Source organism: Suncus etruscus, chromosome 16 (assembly GCF_024139225.1).
Source record: "Suncus etruscus isolate mSunEtr1 chromosome 16, mSunEtr1.pri.cur, whole genome shotgun sequence".
Lineage (NCBI taxonomy): Eukaryota > Metazoa > Chordata > Mammalia > Eulipotyphla > Soricidae > Suncus > Suncus etruscus.
In genome coordinates, this window is record NC_064863.1 from 36,696,872 (window position 1) to 36,716,946 (window position 20,075).

The 20,075-nt window shown below is 36.1% G+C and overlaps 1 protein-coding gene across 1 annotated transcript in view; it reads right to left on the minus strand.

Moving 5' to 3' along the window:
* Positions 1-20,075, minus strand: part of ATP8A1 (ATPase phospholipid transporting 8A1) — a 267,076-nt gene that overhangs the window by 221,168 nt on the left and 25,833 nt on the right. The window contains 4 exon segments of the mRNA XM_049790104.1: positions 759-804; positions 7,149-7,247; positions 8,449-8,548; positions 9,761-9,875. Of these exon segments, the coding sequence (XP_049646061.1) occupies positions 759-804; positions 7,149-7,247; positions 8,449-8,548; positions 9,761-9,875 (360 nt within the window).

Genomic DNA, 20,075 nt, shown 5'->3' on the forward strand with positions numbered 1-20,075 from the left:
GTTAAGTTCAGAATTGGTACAAAAATACATAAATCAAATACATAAATGCATATATGAAATAGGGGTAATGTTAATTGGGAGATTTTCAGATAAGTATACTAATTATAATATTACTAATTATATTACTAATTACAATATTACTAACTATATATAGTTATCTGTATAACTATACAGGTAGTTAATCTCTAATTACCTAATATTCTCATTTCTTTCTTTTTCTAATATCTTTATTTAAACATCTTGATTACAAATATGAATGTGGTCAGGTTTCAGTCATGTAAAGAACACCTCCCTTCACACAGAATACATGATTAATCATTTGTGTTAAAGTTCATTTTGTAGGTCTGGCTTCATCAAAATAAAAACTGCAACTAACATACCTCACAAAATGCCCTGCATTAGCCAGACCAGTTAGAATATTTGTGTGTGTTTGAAGTATATATCATTTGTACATACTTTAACTAAAAATGCCTCCAAAATGCACTTTATTCAATTAATAAAATATATGGTTGTTTTCTGTAAATCTTTTTTACAGGAAGAGCTATAGATCACAAATAAAATAATGTTGTTCCAGAAAAATTAACAAAATAACTACAAATTTTTATGGTCAGTGTTTGGGAACACGCTGCTATGAGACACTAAACTGGGACAGAAAAGCATGTACAACAGTCTCCACTGAAATGATTTTAAATGAAGAAATCAATGTAAGTTAATAAGTACATTTAACAGACATAAGAAATAAAATGCCAAATTCCTACCTTGTGTCTGCTTCTTATTCACTGCATTATCAGCTTTATGTCGTTTCTATGGTTTAAGAGAAGATAATAACTATAAAAAAGTGAAATTCATAAAACAAAGGAACAACTTTAACAAAAGAGATTTCTTTCAACGTAGGTTTCTAAGATTTCTTCTATACTTTCCTGCCCATATCTGTGCTATAGGTATGCCAGGTGTGCTGATGGTAAGAATCAGAGACTATTCAAGATCTAAAAATGGAAAGCACAATTCACAGCACCTTTATATGGTTTTCTTCTAGAAGCACAGTATGTGGTCCATGATAGAATGATACATGATCATATAGGTAAAATTAACATTTTAATGCACTAGAAAAAAATTGCACTAAAAGGTTAATTTACTCTAACGCTTATAGAACTCACTTAAAAAAATACTGCCCACTAGAATTACCTATAAACTTACCATTTCATAACAACACTGAAATATTTTTAGCATCTTATACAATGGTCTAATTGAGTAGTATATCCTCTAAATTTAATGATATGCTGATAACTGTTAAAGATCAGAACCAAATTCATCTTTCATTAGCATGAAATCTCCAACATCCACTGTTTGCCACCAACTTCCCTCCCCAGTCATCCTAACTAAAAGTACAAAAGTATATGATCCTACTGTTCCTCCTCCTAAAATTAAATGTCAATCCCATTGGTCAGTCTCAATGTAGGTGTGTGAATTTGAAGAGCGACACTGATCAAGGTTTTAGAACATTAAAAAAAAAAAAAGACACAGGGGGATAGAAGAAAGGTGAGCATGTGAGTGGTCAGGAAAGCTATCTTTTCTGCAGTTCAATTACAGGTTTCCTCTGACTTCCATCTAAACTTACAGCATCAGGTATAGCAAGTCAGCCTCAGTTGACACTGCAGAAAAGTGTTAAGTGTAAGTAACTAACTTGGAGCCCAGAAATGCAACCACTCAAAGTACTAGATCAGACTTAGCTGATTAAAAGGTGGCCAAATAGGAAAGATAAATTTTGAAGCTTTATATTAGAACAAGAAACATGTTTTTTTTAGAGTAACAATGAATGTATGAAAGGATTCTTCATGATAAATGTCTGTAGTTGTGAATTAGCACCCTAAAACAGTAACGCTGGGGAAGAATGGCTTAATTACCGGCAGAGTGAACCAGCTCATTCACATGACCAAACAAAGAATTTGAAATATTGCCATGGAAGGTTTGCTGAAAATGATTCTTGCCTAGTATGCTAGGAACATACTACCTTTTTTCTCAGAATAGAGGACTCACTAATAAAAAAAAGAAGAACATATTCCTTTATTAGGCAAATTATGACTTTCAAAAGTAAGCACATGAATTGCCAACGTTCTTAAACAAATTTAACAGTTCTGTTAAATTTGTAGCATCAGTACAGAATATTTTGTGATTGATATGTTTTTAATTTTTTGGTTTATTAAAGACGTTACAGAAAAGAAAAAGTAAACCAAAGATGTTTGGCCTCAAGTAACAGATAAGGGCAAATTTACATATTCAAATGAGATACAAATATTTCCCAAACAAAACACATCTATGACGTGTTTTGACAGGCAACAGAGACTCCCAACTAAAGAAAACAAATAAAACCCAACTAATGAAACATCCCACTTAAAGAGGATATTTAATCTTTGTGTAAGAAACCTAAGATGTCTTTTTACACATTACTTTCCATCAACAGAGAATTCTTGTGCAGGAGCATTTTGCTCCTCAACAGTCCCACCTCTGAATAATTAGACTACCTGTCAAAAAAACAACTGTATTTATTACATGTGAATGAACATAGGTATATTCTAACTTTCTGTCTTCAAAAGTAAGCAGCTTTGTACCCTAAAGATTATACTTCTCAAATTAATAGTTTAAAAATTAATATTTTCTCTGGAAATTCAAGTATCATCACTGTCCTATGATCAGATTTCATTTAAAGTCACTGAGATAGTTCTTTATCATTATCAATACTGACTTCACAGTGTACCAATGAGCTCTAGTATATAAATATAAGTATGTATTTATATATAAATTTATATGTATTTATTTATATACATTTACATATATACTTATATACTGATATAAGTATATATATGTATACAAATGAATATAATGCAATGAACTTCATTCTTATTTGTTAATGGAGACCACTTCCTCCTCCTTTGAACCTTTAATCCTTCTAGGGCATTTATCACATCAAGTTCAGGTTTTTTTTTAAAACCTGTACCTTATTTTTCTCTAATGTTAAATTCCTCTTACTCTAGCCCAGGGATCTCAAACTCAGTTTACCTGGGGGCCACAGGAGGCAAAGTTGGGGTGAGGCAGGGCCGCATAACAGATTTTGCTTACCGAATATTTACAATAAAAAATCGCATTAGTAAGAAAAAAATCGCAAAAAATCGCATTAAACATTTGCATACCCCGAACGGAACTGCTTGGGGTATGCGAATGTTTAATGCGATTTTTATTGCGATTATTTGGTAAGTGAATAATCGCGAATACTGCGATATTTGAAGGCCGCGGGCCACAAAATGTTGTACGGAGGGCTGCAAAAGGCCCGCGGGCCATGAGTTTGAGTTTGAGACCCCTGCTCTAGCCCTTCTTTTTTTTTTTCTTTTGTCTCTCGACTATTTCCTTAGCTGAACTCATTTTTATATATAGTTTTAATTTAACATTTAAAACTCCACCAGTAAAAATTTTCACCTATTTTCCAGTTATGCCCAAATGTCTCTTTGACCTTGGCCTCTGGTAGTCTCAAAATAAAAAGCAATCATTTTTATTTTTTATGGCCTTTATTTTTTAATGGCCTTCCTCCTAAGGACCTAATTCTAGTGGTAGAAATGTTCAAGTGGGTAGATATGGCACCATATTCACCCCTTATACAAACATAAAAGTGTTGTACAAACTGGTACAAACTTGGAATCTGAGAATTAGCCTCACACCAGCTTCTCACTCCCATCCCATCTGTTCTTCACTTAAAGGTACCAAATGCTTATTATGTGCCAAAATCTGTTACTATTGTAACAAAAAATATAAACTTGTGCTCTCTAAGAACAACCTTCTAGGGATAGAGATCAAATATGCAGAGTACATCAGATGGTGGTAATTCTTGTTATTTTACTTCTAAATACATACTGAACTTGTTTTTCCATATTCTTGTCATTCCCTAAACCTAAGATTATTTTTTTTTTGGTTTTTCGGGCCACACCCATTTGATGCTCAGGGCTAAGCACTCAGAAATTGCCCCTGGCTTGGGGGACCATTTGGGACACCAGGGGATTGAACCGCAGTCCTTCCTTGGCTAGTGCTTGCAAGGCAGACACCTTACCTCTAGCACCACCTCACCAGCCCCAGATTATTTAAATTTAGAAGTCGAAGAGATAGAACAGTGGATAGGGTACTTGCTTTGCATAGGGCCTATCCAGGTTCAATCCCCAGTATCTTCTATAGTTCCCTGAGCACCTCAACCCCTCACACACACAGATATTTTCATTTCCTCACATTAACTACTAGTATCTTCTAACTAATTTACCCAAAGCCCTCTGCTATCCACCCAATTCATTTTCTATATTTTTTCATTTTCCATATTTTACTTAGATTTTCAAAATATGACAATACAACTAGCCTCTATTTGGTCTTACTAGGTAGTTAAAATAGTTCTGAGGTATCTAGAATACACATGTAGTATGTATATCATTTAATGCTCAAAGAACGTGGCATCTACTTGATTTACACTAATCCCTACTCTGGATGGAGCTTTTACATAGTGACTTTTACTCACAGGCATATTCCAGTATTATCTCTAAACAATGTAGGCTTCAAATAATTATTTGTGGGACTGAGGAGATAGCTCAGGCACTGAAAACTTCTGCCCAACACCAACCAGCACTGGTGTCCCCCTAACACTTATAGAGTATCGATGGTGGTCCACAGCACTGCCAAGCCTGAGCACTGATAGATTCACCACAGTGACACTGCTGAGCTGATCACCAGAAGTGACACCTGAACCCCAACTACTTCTGGAAGTCTTTACACAATGGTATTTATTTTGTAATAAAAAAAGTTATCAATATTAACACATTTATAGCAAAGAAAGCATGCTTTTAGTGGTGAATATTATTATTTTAAAAAAGCAATTTAATACTAAAATTTAGAATTTGAAATGATGTAGCTGTTCTGTTTTGTTTTGAGGAAGGCATACTTAGCAGTGCCCTGAGGCTACTCTTAAGACTGCTCTGGCATACTCTTACAGGTGTTTGGGAGACCCTGGGTTTCTAGGATTGAACCCAGGTCTCCCATACTGAGCTATCTTTTAGCTCAATGCAAGGTTTTGTTTTAAGCCAAAAGGAAAAAAAAAAAGCTCAGTGTTTTAAACTAAAGTGGTTATAAGAAAATTTACTTTTGGAATTTTCATAGTCTTATTAAAATCTCTCATTTCCAGGAAGATCTTACTTATCTGTAATATATAAAATAATTGTATTAGGAAATATGTAAAAAGGGGTGATACCTAGGTCACCCTTGACCACAGAAATTAGAGAGGAGAAGGATAGAGAAACAAAGGAATCAAAGTGGGAAGGAAGAAGATTGGAAAGGAAATTAATGGGGGAACTGGGTCTGGGCTTTGGTTATATTGAGAATGTGGGAGGGTGGTATAGCTGTACATCCAAAGCACAGACTCAGCAGCACTGAAAGCACAAGATCTAAGTTGCAACAATGAATTTTTAATATATCTGTCGAAGTGGCAGTCAGCAGGAGAGGGAGGTTGGTTGATAGTAGGAGATGGTCAACTAGAAAGACTGGCAATGAGAGTTAATACGGTAGTAGGATTGGTGTTGAAATATTATGACTAAAACTCAACTATCATTAACTTTGTAAACTATGGCTCTTTCGTTAAAAAAAGAATTTAAATCTGTGTGATATTGAAGAATTTACTTTGTCTTCTCCCTCATCTGAAAACAGTAGCAAAGTCCCATATAGGGTATCAATAGTCCCATAAAGGATTGTTATAAGATTAATACCAAATATAGCATATGTATATAAAGTGACAGAGAGAGAAAGCAATAAAACCCAGAAGCTCTGTAATTTTAATATCATAGAAGCTGTGCCACAGTAATAGCAGGAAGAGCACCAAGTGGGATGGAATTTTGAGTCTCTCAATGTCTCGGACAAGTTAGACAACTTAAGGCTCAGCTTCCTTACCTTTAAATGGAGTCAATCACCCAGCTTTCAAAGTTACTGCAGAAACTAAATGGAATAATGGAAGCCCCCTCCATACAACATTTTGTGGCCCGTGGCTGGCCTTCAAATATCGCAGTATTTGCAATTATTCGCTTACCAAATAAAAATCGCATATTTGAAGGCCGGCCACGGGCCACAAAATGTTGTACAGAGGGATGCAACAACTCACAGGCCGCGAGTTTGAGACCCCTGGCTTAGTAGGTAACAGGCTCAATAAAAATTAGGCTGAACAAAGAAAGAAAGAAAAAAAATCATGAAACAAAGAAAGAATGAAAATGATAGTAAAGACCCATCCAACCATAATTTAAAAATGGTTAGTTTGCGCAAAGCAATTCAACTAGCAGTTCCACCAACAAGCAGGCCATTTCTATTCAGAAGGAAGGTAAAATATTAGACACATATACATAAACACACAACCTCTATTCCTGGTGTCAGACACTGGGATGTTTTAGAGACTGAGCAACTAAGTGGTCAGTGACTGCTGTCTAATGGGTCTTGTGATGTGTTCATGTGTTCGTAATGAGACTCCACTGTGATTCTCTATAGAAATCATATGAATATTTAACTTAGAACTTTATGTTTGTGTACTTTGTCTTAGCCATCATGTGTCTTGTCTAGGGCGTGAGAGAGGTCAGATAGGGAAGGCGAGTATTTAAAAAGCATAGAGAAAAAGAATAGTTTCAACTCCAATAAGTTTAAATAATGGTAAAATAGCTAAATTAGTTTGAGAAAACTTACTTAATACAGAGAAAAGTTACTTTCCTTTTCTATACCAGAGTAATAAAAATAGGACTTTTTGCTGTTAATTTCTTTTAAACAAAGAAAATGAAACAGAACTATTAAAAATAAATGGAAAGGAATCAGCAGTTTACTTGGTTAGTTTAAAATAATGTTTAAATGAGAAATTAAGCATTACAAAAAATAAGATTTTCTTTCCAGGCCAATATAACATTCAAACTCACTTCTCTGATTATTAAACTAGAAATATCAGAATGGAGCAAATTTAGATACTTTAAAGCTGAATGGCTATTTTTACAATTTAAGCCAAGAGTAAACTAGTAACTGAAAATAGACATATATTTGTTATCTACCAAAATAACCAAGATTGGCATGAATTTCTACAAATTCACTGAAATACTTACAATATCTTCTATTATCTCTTTGATAGCTGCCACAGCTAAAATAAATAAGAGAGGAACCAGTGTTGTGTAGCGACCCGTTGGTGAGACATCGGGTATTTGCTATGGAAAAAGAAAAACAAAAGAGACAGTCAGTGAGAGTGAGCCAAGTTATCTCAGAGTTCAGGACAACTAAGTCTTAGAGCCTCTTGAAATAAGCCTCACTGATTTTACTATCTTGGCTAAGTAATGTAGAGGCATTACTCTATCTAGTAGGTGGCTGGAAAAGCAAGTCAATTATCCTCATTCCCAGCAGTTATAAGGATGAACACCTACAAAGGGGGAGTAGGTCAACAAATTACAAATCCATCAAATTACTAGGACCCTGTACAATAAAATTCTAGAAACACGATGACTCACCTGAAAAATGCTCATTACACATTATGATGTGAATAAAGCATATGTACCTCCCACTCCCATGTCAGGGGTCCTCAAACTTTTTAAACAGGGGGCCAGTTCACTGTCCCTCAGACCATTGGAGGGTCTGACTATAGTAAAAACAAAACTTATGAACGAATTCTTATGCACACTGCATATATCTTATTTTGCAATGAAGGAACAAAACAGATACAAATACAATATGTGGCCCGCAGGCCATAGTTTGAGGACCACTGCTAGATCAATAAACAGTGTTTGGGAGAAAATGACTGGAAAAATTCAATTAACATTTTTATTTGCCTTTGGATGGCAGGACAATAGAGTTTACAATTTTCCCCATCACTTTATGCTTTATTGTGCTTTCTCACTCATTTTATCATAAAATATGTGTTGCTAAGGATTTAAACAAGGATTATATGGCCTTCACATCCACAGGACAAGTCACTTAACCCCATACTACTTTTCTGGACCCAGTATACTAGTTTTTAATAAAATAAAACTTTTTTTCTGCTTTAGAGCCAGCCCAATACAAAAAAGATTTGAAACGATAATCTGTATTCTGACACCTTTACTGTTACTAAAATAAATTAATATTCTTAACAGTACCATCACTCTTTAAGATTCTAATTTTTTGTCGCATCAAAAACGATAAAATGAATTTTATCCTTCAATAAAGTGGTAAAAATGAATCAAAATGTTTAAAGAGTTTGTGGAGTTAAAAGGCTACTTGGAGAAGGATCTCAAAACATTTGCCCAAATTAATTTAAATCTCTGCATTTAGAGAAGCTGCAGAAGAAAACTGAGAGAATAAAAGCACTACTAACAGAAAACATTTTTAACACCTAAACCTTTGATTCTGAACTAAGATTTAACGATCCGACTTTACCTGAAGTAGTGCAATAAAGAGAAAAAATGAATTAGCGGCTCTTCTGAACTGGGAGTAGAGAAATCTTGGAAGGAATGTGATTATGTTGTATTTTGCGGTGCTAGAAAACAAAAATAAAAAGTTGCATAAAACTCAATGACTCCACAATAAGCACCTATTCTTATGAAATTCAATTATTACCATAGGTTTACCTGATGTTTTCTATTGGGAGACTGTTGCAAATTGTCATTAACTTTAATGAAAAGGAGAGGAAACTATCTAAATAAAAAGTATAAGCTTAATTTTCTGAATAGGAACTTTTATTCCCTTTGGCTAAGCATCATAGTGTTTTGTTTTATTTTTATTATCTATAGTTAAACACCCTACTTAAACACCCTACTTAACATTCCCAGGCAAGTTTACAAAGACAGTGTAGCAGTACTTTAGCAGAAGATAAAACTTCACCCAAACCACAATAACATAGATGTGGTCACACACTTTAGAGACTCTTTCCTGGAAAAACAAAGAGGGAATTTTCCTTATAGTCCTTCTAGGATTCTAAATACCTAATAACAATGTAATAATAATTCTAAACACTCTAATAGTCATGTTAGAATAATTAGTAATATTATTAAGATATCAGTTCTTGGATTTTAACATATCCAATTAATCTTCCCTTCGCTTATTAGTAGAAAGAAAATTAAAGGAGACACAAGTCACATGTCCCAAATTGGCAGATGTTATTTTTAAATTAGAATTTGTAAATATTCATTTAAAATGGGCATTTCTCAAATCCAGATATTTTGCCCACTGAGAAACACTTGAGACCAGAGGTCACATGGCCAATCACATTTAGACCAACACTTTTTATTATGTTGTAATATGTAACAAAAAACATAATATATATTCATTAATTTTCATCGCTCTTCATCCCTCACTACATCATCACCACTATTAAAAACAAACAAACGAAAAATAAAGACAAAGAATCTAACCTAAAAGGAGTTACTTGGTGAAGAACTATAAAGGTTTCTCAAATGTTAAAACTTCTTAACCCAAAATAATGCTCTTTTGTTCTATTAAGAGATTTAAGACAAAGGCATTAACCTGAGTGCAGCTTTCATTATTCAAACACTATTTATAAAATCCAGGTTCTTATTCTTGTCTCCCTATTGATAGATGACAGATTCACACTGCCTCTACTAAGCTCTCCAATATTAACTGGTGTAATGACAAGTTCTTTGCAAACATTTCCTTTGGGCTGAGCAGGCAGGGGCATGTGGATGGTGCTGTGGAGATAGCAGGCTCTACTGCAATCTTCTGCAGCTCCTACCTGACATGGTTATTGCAGAACTTTGTCAGCTGGGGCTGGTTGATAAATATAGTGCGTACTTCCTCCTGGTCAGCCAGAGAGGTTTTCTCTGAAACATCATCTGTCTTCTCATAACCTTCAAGAAAGAGAGTTTTTTCACTTGATAGGAAACCGAATCATTTTATTATCCAAATTGAAAATACATTTATTTCATGACTCAAAATGTCTAAAAGTTGTTTAATGTTATAATTATCTCTCTTCCCCAAACCTAACTTTCTTCTTAGATTTTAAAGACAGCATTTCTTTTTTTATATAATATCTTTATTTAAACACCACAATTACAAACATGATTGTAGTTCTGTTTCAGTCATAAAAAGAACGCCCCTCTTCACCAGTGCAATAATCCCACCACCAATGCCCCCATCTCCCTCCTCTCCCATTTCCTGCCAGTCTTCGAGACAGGCATTTTACTTCTCTCACAATTAACATTGTCATGGTAGTTGTTAGTCTAGATATTTTTCTAACTGTACTCACCACTCTTTGTGGTGAGCTTCATATTGTGAGTCGTTCCTTCTGGCCCTCATCTCTGGGCATTATTACAATAATATCTTTTATTTTTCTTAAAACCCATAGATAAGTGAGACTATTCTGTAAGACAGCATTTCTATGGCATATTGAAATAACAATGTGTTGTTATAAAAATAAAAAAAGTTTTTAACTTTTACTCAATTTTCCCATAAACATTCAGTTACTTTTTCCATGTTATAAAAAGTAGTAGATTTTAAATGGATTTATATGTCTGTTATAAGACCAGTAATGTAAGTGATTTGACAGTATATTTTCAAATTTTAAGCATACCCATTTAATGATTTTTTTTGTGTGGTTTCTTCTTTTTGGATAAAGACCCCCCAAAAAGTGACAAATATTGTTTGAAATAGACAACCCATTAGGATCATCTGAATCTATTACTAGTTAAATTTATGATTACAAGAAATTTTAAATCCCTTTTGCTTTTGATGAAGCAAAGTAGCTTTTATTGAACAAAACAGAAATATATGAGAGGAGAAGGAAAGAAGGAAAGGAATATAGGTCTAAGAGAGAACATACGTGTGAAAGAGCAAACAAGCAATGAGACAGAGAAATATGCAAGTGGGATCCATGTTCAAGGAAAAACATGGGCTCAGGAAAGCAAGTTGAAAATTTTAATTTAAGATCATTTCATGTCATATAATTCTAAGAATAAGAGATAAGGCGATTCCAGTTGGATAGCAACTTGTTAAAATGTTGACAATGTTTTTCAAAATTACACTCAAGGTCTAGAAGAAAATGTTCCTAGTTTATCTTTCAAGTGAGAATTAAACAAAATGGATTAAATTCTTCCCTAGAAAAGATTACAACAACAGTTGATACTCACTATTCCTCTCTTGTCTCCCTAACTAGTTTCAACTTCTCAAAGTTGCTGACCTGGTACCTCTCTGAAAATATTCTATGATAATGCTAAAGTCACATACCTCTATTTTCTTATAGTTCTGCACCCCTCTCACAGCTGCCTCCCCAGTTCCCAGCAAAATATTTACCAGAAGGTTCCCTTGCATCCTGCTTAAGAGGCCGCCTCGCCCTACCCGCATGGGAACTCCTGAAGCCATCCATAGCTACTAAGTACCAGCACCAATCCACAGCAGGTATCCTATTGCTACTGGAGAATAAATAAACAGCAAAGGACAAAGGAGTGGTTATTTGGCTCCCCCCTTTTTTCACGAAAGGCTTCTCCACCCACTGATAATGACACTAATGATAACAGAGTGCTAGTAAGAAAATGTCTTGCCTGTGGGAGTTTGTTGCTTTCTGTCACCAGAAATTCATGTGGATTTTCAGGTTTTCTACAGAGCGGGTGAGGGAAATGTAACTAGAAAAGGAGGAGGGGTGAAGGATGGGGCACAAAAAGTAAAATGCTACATGGTCCAGCAAGCAAATAGGGCCCTACCCCTGAGGCAAAAAACAAGGTCTAAGTCAGAGAGAGCAAGTGGGTTGGTGGCAGTCTCAGAGGCCAGGAAGTGACTGCAGGGCATCAGGCATTTACACATTATCTTGAAAACCACATGAATCCAGGCTTTTTTTGTTTTGCCTTGTTTGTTTATTTGTTTTTGGCCACACCCACTGATGGTCAGGGGTTACTCCTGGCTATGTGCTCAGAAATCGCCCCTGGCTTGGAAGACTATATGGGAGGCTGGGGGATGGAACCTCAGTCAGTCCTGGGTCAGCAGTGTGCAAGGCAAACGCCCTACTTCTGCATCACCGCTCGGGCCTCAGGGATCCAGGCTTATTTTATAACTTGAGACACATTCACAAGTCATGCCTGGTCATGAAGTTCATAATTCTCTCTACCACCCCTTGCTTTAGATTAATATAAACTTTCCTCCCTTGTTTGACAGCATCACCATTTCACCAATGGAATGTTTGTTTCCTCCAAATTCAGATATTGAAATCTTAATCTTCAAGGAAATGGAATTAAGAGGTGTGATTCCCACCAGGTCCAAGAAACACAGGTATGGCAAATAAAGGTGGAAAACACACACACACACACACACACACACACACACATCAATCAAAAGAAAAAAGACTTAATTGAGAAGTGAAAGGATAAGTGTCTTAGGAAAGGATACCAGAGAGAGCTCTGGCTCCTTTCCCGACAGGAAAGAAACAATCATCAGGAACCAGGAAGCAAGTGCTTATCAGACCCTGAGTTTGCTGGTGCCTGGATCTTGGCTGTCCAGCATCCAGAGTAAGAGAAATCAATTCCACCTTCTCCGAAGCCACACACCCCTTTTAGGATCAGCCCTAATAGGCTAAGACATGCTAAAAAGGCTAAGAACAAAGGAAGAAAAGTTAAATCAACTATTTTTAAAGAAAAAAAAATAGTTTATTAAGCTTTTGAAAAAAAGTTTATTAAGCTTTCCTTCCTGACAGCACAAAGCATAGAGTGTACTAATTAGAGAGACTCAGGGAAAACAGCAATGTGCTCTGAAAGCAAATTCTCAGATGGCATCTAACTGTCACTGTCCTTTAGAAGATAGAGTCTTGGGCCAAGTCTTAGTTGAAAAATTAGGTATCAGTTCTCGTTTAGTAGCCATGAACTCTGGGGTCTCGGGCAGAGTTAGATTGGAGCTAAACAATTTTTCTCTCTCATAATTTTTCTTCAAGAATTTCTACAGGACAAAGGAAACTCCTGAGGTAAAAAGACTGAAAATAAACTCTTCCCTTAATTGGGGATCAAAATAATTACAACAATCCTAATAGGTCATAAGTGCTGCAACTGTGGGATCTATATAGGAGACTCATGAAAAGAGATGAAACAGAAAAGCAGGGATCTGGTCTCAAAAGCAGGCTGAGTGAGGGGGTTAGAGCATTCTAGGCAGAGACTGCCAATGCCTAGGTTCTCTTCCCCTAAGCTCTATGAAATAGTCTTGTCAAGACAGCAGTGTACAAAGAACTTGAAACTGAATTCAAGTAGCAGAACCCTTGAGCCTCAGGCAGTGGGATACTCTGAGCAGGTGTGATGCTAGAGGACAGACAGAGCTCTGTATAAAAGCAAAGAGTGAGACCCTCAGTCTAGAGAAGCTGCCTAATCTCTCAGGTCTCCAGGAAACGCAGTCATATGGATGTCTTCATCTACATTGGCATGAAGAACAGGAAGTCTGCTGTAAAAATGCCTGGAGGTCAGAGTCTGCAGATAATCATCTGTGTCAAGCATCTGCTTTTGGAGTCCCAGCAGGTGGCAGTAAACTAACAGTGAGCAGACACAGCAGGCTCAAAGATTCTCAGGAATATTCTAGGAAAAAAAATACTGATATTCTTACCAATGTGGAAAATAAGAGTTTATTAACTCAGCAACTTACACTCTAAGACAGGCAAGTTATGTCTGGATATATGACAACACATCAGCCCAAACATCCTTTGGCAGAAGAGAAATAAAATGATTGGCACTTTGAAGGAAAATAGTGGCAGAAATTTGGGACTCATCACTATGTGGTATTATGAAAACTATATTTCCTCTTTCAAATCAATAGCCAGTCCAAATAACTCACCATCCTAATTTTTATGCTTCTTTTAAAAGATTTCATCTACAAACTGTCTTTTTGTTCTGAAGAGATAACATAGGGGGTCAGCCCATGGTGCCAGCATCTCCAGATGCAGCACTGGCCTGAGAGGCTCTGAGGCCTTTAGCACTCTTGGGTATCCCATAAATTCCAGGCACTGCAAGGCTTGAAATCACTATCCCTGAGCACCTCTGGGAAGGTCATCATCATCCAAAAAAAAAAAAAGTAATAACAAAACAACACGCCATCTTTGACATCTATGAGGATCATGTAAATAGTTCTGTATTCAGAACTATTCTGTATTCAGAACTGTGTTCATGTAAATAGTTCAATGCCTTCATTGAGAGCTATTGAGGAATTGTGGTGACAAGGTAACTAAAGAAAGAATCTTCTTCCTACCTTTCTGCATAATAAAAGCTACATAGAAGAAGGCAATTGCCATTTCTTCCCATCATGGTCTACTGTTTAAGATGCTGGTTTTCCTGCAATTTTTTTTTAGTAGTCTAGAGCACTTGCTCACATAAGTCATTACAATTCACTAGAAGCTCTTAATATACCTGCCTTGACTAGCAAGACCCAAGCCAGACTTTGTGTTATCAATTTAGGAGCATACAGTGTAGGAGGGGCTGTACTTCTATTAACAGTACTGTGTCTTCCTGAAAGGTCAGGTCTCTAGAGACTTGTTTGACTGAAAGTCCTGAAAAAGAGGAAGCTTCTTAAAAGAAAGAAACACAATGCAGTCCTGTGTAGCTCTTGCAGCTTTTTCTTAGCATAATACCACACACAAGGAGGGTGGTAATTACTGTACATTTAATGAAAGTACCCTCAGGATTTGGTTATTTCTGGGATTCTCTCAGTGATCCATGCTCTCTGGGCCAGCACTAAGAGGGTTTACTAACTCCCCTCTGGAATAACCATTTCAAACCTCCTATTAAGGACAGTCAAGTGGACAGTGCAACAGAAAATGGCAAAACCAAAAAAAACTTTAGGCATTTCATAGGTAGACCTTATTTGCACTCATTAAACTTTCATTTCCTCGTCTCCAAAGTGAAAATATTACATTAAATAGTTGGTCTTAAGTAAAATATATTAATACCAGTAATAGTCAAACTATGATATTTAAGTATACAGGAAATGCAACCCATTGTGTTTCAAGAATAGCAGTAGACAATGATACACTCATATGCCTACATTCAGAGAAAAGACCCACTTGCCTTACAAATAAAATTTAAAATGGGTCTTTCTTCTCATCTTGTCATCGCTTGCTTAACCTAAGACAATGAGTTACTTAAACATAATACCTCCTATGTACAGTAAGCACTCAACTGCTGATGTGATAACAAAGCAAGCAAAAACATACTCAGCAACACAATAAGATCATTTTAGAGCAAACTCAGGTTATTCTAGCCCCGAAGAGCAGGATGTTTTATATAAACCTCAAATAACTTTTATTAAATTTTGGATGAGAAAAAATTACCACAGGAAATAATATTTTATGTCCCTTAAGCAATTTAATTCTCCCAAATTAGTCTAAGTGGAAAGTCAAGGAACCAAAAAATACTATCTGAGCACTGAGCAACTGCACCCAGCAATTCATTGAGACTCAGATAAGAATCTCACAAGTACCCGGTGCACCCTCCCAGTCCCATAAAAAGAATAAATGCATCCAAAGGATCAAACTCTTCAAAGGCTGTTGAAATACCTTGGCAATGAGGCCATGCTACTTCAAATATGTTAACCAATTCCCCTTTCCCCATATGGAGCTAAAAAGAATACTGCCCAATGTACTCAAGTCACCCTTTTCCTAACCACTGTGACTTCCAAGTTCATGCAGATTTTATCTTCTAATGGAATTACCTAAGAACAATTACCTAAGCCTAAGAACAAATCTACCTTTCCTGCAGGTGAATTTCCTCTGATCATGTGTTTTTGCTCTTACAAAGAAAGATGAAAGCAATTCCTTCTCCCTCATTTTCAATTTGGAGGAGAGAGAGAGAGAGAGAGAGAGAGAGAGAGAGAGAGAGAGTGATGTGTGTGTATGTGTGTGTGTGTGTGTGTGTGTGTGTGTGTGTGTGTGTGTTTGGATGAGTTTAATTTTTCTTCATTCATTCGGTCACTGAAGTGACTGGTTTACAGAGCTCTGTAATTTTCAGGAGCATGAACAGACTCTTCACACCTAGCCCACTATGAAAGCTCTAGTTTCCATCCACAACCCATCCACAACGTCCCACCACCCCCTCCACTGTTCCCACCCACTCCCCACTCCATCTCCTGCTAGTAACCATCATCCTATTGACAGAACCTAAGGGTTGTTTTTGCTTTGTTTTGCATGTTAGTTTGCTTTCACTCTTTATTCCACATATAAGTTAAATTGTGTGGTATTTCTCTTTCTCCATAATGTCACAAATAACCAGATAGTTTTTCTTAATTGCTAAACATTATTCCACTTTGTGTGTGTATTTATATACAGATGTATGTACATTATATATATGATAATATATCTAAAACTCATCTTTTTATACTCTCACGTTGATAGGTATTTAAGTTGTTTTCATATCTTGATTATTGTTTTAATATAATATCTTTATTTAAACACCTTGATTACAAACATGACTGTGATTAGGTTTCAGTCATGTAAAGAACACCCCCCTTCACCAGTGCAAAAAAGCGAACATAGATCCCCAGTTAACATCATGTACGAGGTAAAATCCAAATGGATTAAAGACCTTGATATCAGACCTGATACCATAAGATATATAGAACAACACGTAGGTAAAACAGTCCATGACATTGAGACTAAAGGCATCTTCAAGATGGAAACTGCACTTTCCAAACAAGTGGAAGCAGAGATAGACAGATGGGAATACCTTAAGCTGAGAAGCTTCTGCTTCTCAAAAGAAATAGTGCCCAGGATACAAGAGCCACTCACCAAGTAGGAGAAACTATTTCCCAATACCCATCAGATAAGGGGCTAATCTCCAAAATATACAAGGCACTGACAGAATTTTACAAGAAAAAAAAAATCTAATCCCATCAAAAGATGGGGAGAAGAAATGGACAGACACTTTGATAAAAAAGAAATACAAATGGCCAAAAGGCGCAGGAAAAAATGCTCCTCATCACTAATCATCAGGGAGATGCAAATCAAAATAACTATGAGATATCATCTCACACCACAGAGATTGGCACACATCACAAAGAATGAGAACAATCAGTGCTGGGGGGAGGGGGATGTGAAGAGAAAGGAACTCTTATTCACTGCTGGTGGGAATGCCATCTAGTCCAACCTTTATGGAAAGTGATATGAAGATTCCTCCAAAAACTGGAAATTAAGCTCCCATTGGATCCAGCTATACCACTCCTAGGGATATACCCTAGGAACACAAGAATACAATACAAAAATCCCTTCCTCACACCTATATTTATTGCAGCACTATTCACAATAGTCAGACTCTGGAAACAACCAAGATGCCCTTCAACAGATGAATGGCTAAAGAAACTGTGGTACATATACACAATGGAATATTATGCAACCATCAGGAGAGATGAAGTCATGAAATTTTTCTATACATGGATGTACATGGAATCTATTAGGCTGAGGGAAATAAGTCAGAGAGAGAGAGAGAAAGACGCAGAATGGTCTCACTCATCTATGGGTTTTAAGAAAAATGAAAGACATTCTTGCAATAATTTTCAGAGACAAAAGAGAGGAGGACTGAAAGCTCCAGCTCACCTCATGAAGCTCATCACAAAGAGTGATGAGTTTAGTTAAAGAAATAACTACATTGAGAACTATCCTAACAATGAGAATGTATGAGGGAAATAAAAGCCTGTCTAGAGTACAGGCAGGGGTGAGTGGGGAGGAGGGAGATTTGGAAATGTTGCAATGGTTATGGGGGAAGGGTGTTCTCTTACATGACTGAAACCCAAACACAATCATGTTTGTAATCAAGGTGTTTAAATAAAATATTATTTAAAAATAAAAATAAATATTCCTATATTTGGATTTACATGGAATCTATCATGCTGAGTGAAATAAGTCAGAGGGAAAGAGATAGACGCAGAATAGTCTCACTCATCTATGAGTTTTTGGAGGCATCTTAATGTGCTTCTAACTATAGAAGACACGAAAACTAATGATCATCACATTCTGGATCCTTTGAGAAAAATCACTCATATTTCACTTCTGTGTCTTCAGAGCTCAATCTGATATCCATCAACTCCAAGTTTTCATTAAACTTCAAGTTCTACCAGGTAAACTTTGACACATTCAGACATCCATCAACTTGAGAAATAGAAATGAGCCAGGTTCAATAGGTACTTGTGAAACATTTTAGCTTCTTTGAATAGTGTGCTTTTCATGGTTTATAATATCTTAGAAAACAGAGTCAAATTAGGCTCCCCAAATAAACAGTTTTGTCTAGCTTTCAGTAAAATGAAAAAGATCTTCCTTTATTTGGATAAAATAAAATAGACAATGATTCAGGCAATGAGAATTCTAGTTACTTTGAAAATTCCGTTGATAATACCCTCATTGGATTAGTCCCCCAGCAGAAATTTTATTTCTTGAACTAAACTTTATTGCAGTTAATGATAAAGCCACTTGTTTTTCTCTAGTCAGACACAAAAACTTAGTGTTTTTCCAAAACAAATACTATCTTTTTTGCTATTTCTGTATATACAAAAGAACAAGAATTTTGATATAAGTAGAGTTATTTATCACATTAGCTACAGAATGGACTATGAGAAGATACTACTTTGGATAAATAAAGATATCAAACAATGTCTTCCTGGTGACCCTGGCAGCTTCTAGAAATAATATTTATTACCAAGATATGGAATACTGATGGCTATGCATTGTAGATAGCTCAGCGATGATCAATATTGATCTTCCCCAGAAGTTTTTTGATCATTAAGCTCTCTGTTATAGAGAAGTGAGCTCTTATTTTATTACTAAATTACTATGCAATTCTGCACAAACCATTTAATCTCTGGGATGTCTCCTCCCTTTTGAATTGAGGAAGGTAGGATATAATTTGACCATCTCTTCCAGTTTCTAAATGCTGTAAAATTAATATCTACTGGGCACCAGAAAAAATGACATCCCTGCACTGGATAAGAGTAAGAAAATTTTAAAATAAATATTTCTACCCTTGAATCTTGTGTTAAGATGGCTCATAATATATAGATGTGGGGCTGGAGTGATAGCACAGCAGTAGGGAGTTTGCCTTGCATGCAATCAGTTCAGGACAGACAGTGGTTTGAATCCCGGCATTTCATATAGTCCCCCTAGCCTGCTAAGAGCAATTTCTGAGTGCAGAGCAAGGAGTAATCCTGAGGGCTGCCGGGTGTGAGCACCCCAAAAAAGAACACATTGTTACTTGGATAATCTGCTGCCAGAAGCCATCACAGAGTCAAAAGGTGCTTTGCATTATGTCCGCATTGCCACACTTGAGATGATAAGCTGAAAAATGGAATGACTTGCTACCTGATTATGATCGCGATAACTAAGCTACCTAATATGCTGGCATATAAACTTCCTTTACAGTTCTTCCCAGATTCATTGTCACATGCTTATATGTTCACAGTATATAAGAAAGAGTAAGAGAGAAGAAAATTGTTAAGACTTTTATTTACCCAAAAGGCACCTAGACTTCATGTATAATTTATTGCAGAAGTAGCATCTCTAACATTTTCCATTTCTCATCATGAATATCAATGATCCAAACACATTAAGTGAAGTTCACATCCAGCCATTATTAGTTCATTAATTTTATATGAATATATATATTATTCTTTCTTGGTCCTACATGTAGTGCTCAAATAGGCTGGGAACACCATAATTCTCAGTCATCGATGTAAGGACAAGAGGATGAAGTGTCACTCAGCCTGCAGTGCTGGGGATGCTTAAGAAACCATGTGGTGCCAGAATCAAATGTGCCTTAAGTTTTATCATACCTCCTAGCATCTTAGCCAATAAATTAAGTGTCTAACATGGCCTCAAGTATTTCTTTTTCATTTGGAAGAGCAGTGCAATAGATAAAACCAGGGCTTCACACATGATGGCAGATGCTTTACCACTAAGCCCACAGGCATTTTTTTTAAATCTTCCAAAAGTCAAGGTTCCTTCCAGAAGGACTTAATTTCCAGAAGAGAGCAAGATAATTACCCATTGTGGTATGGGTGATAAATCATACAGATAATTGAGAGAAGGGCAGACAGAATTCTCTGTATTTCAG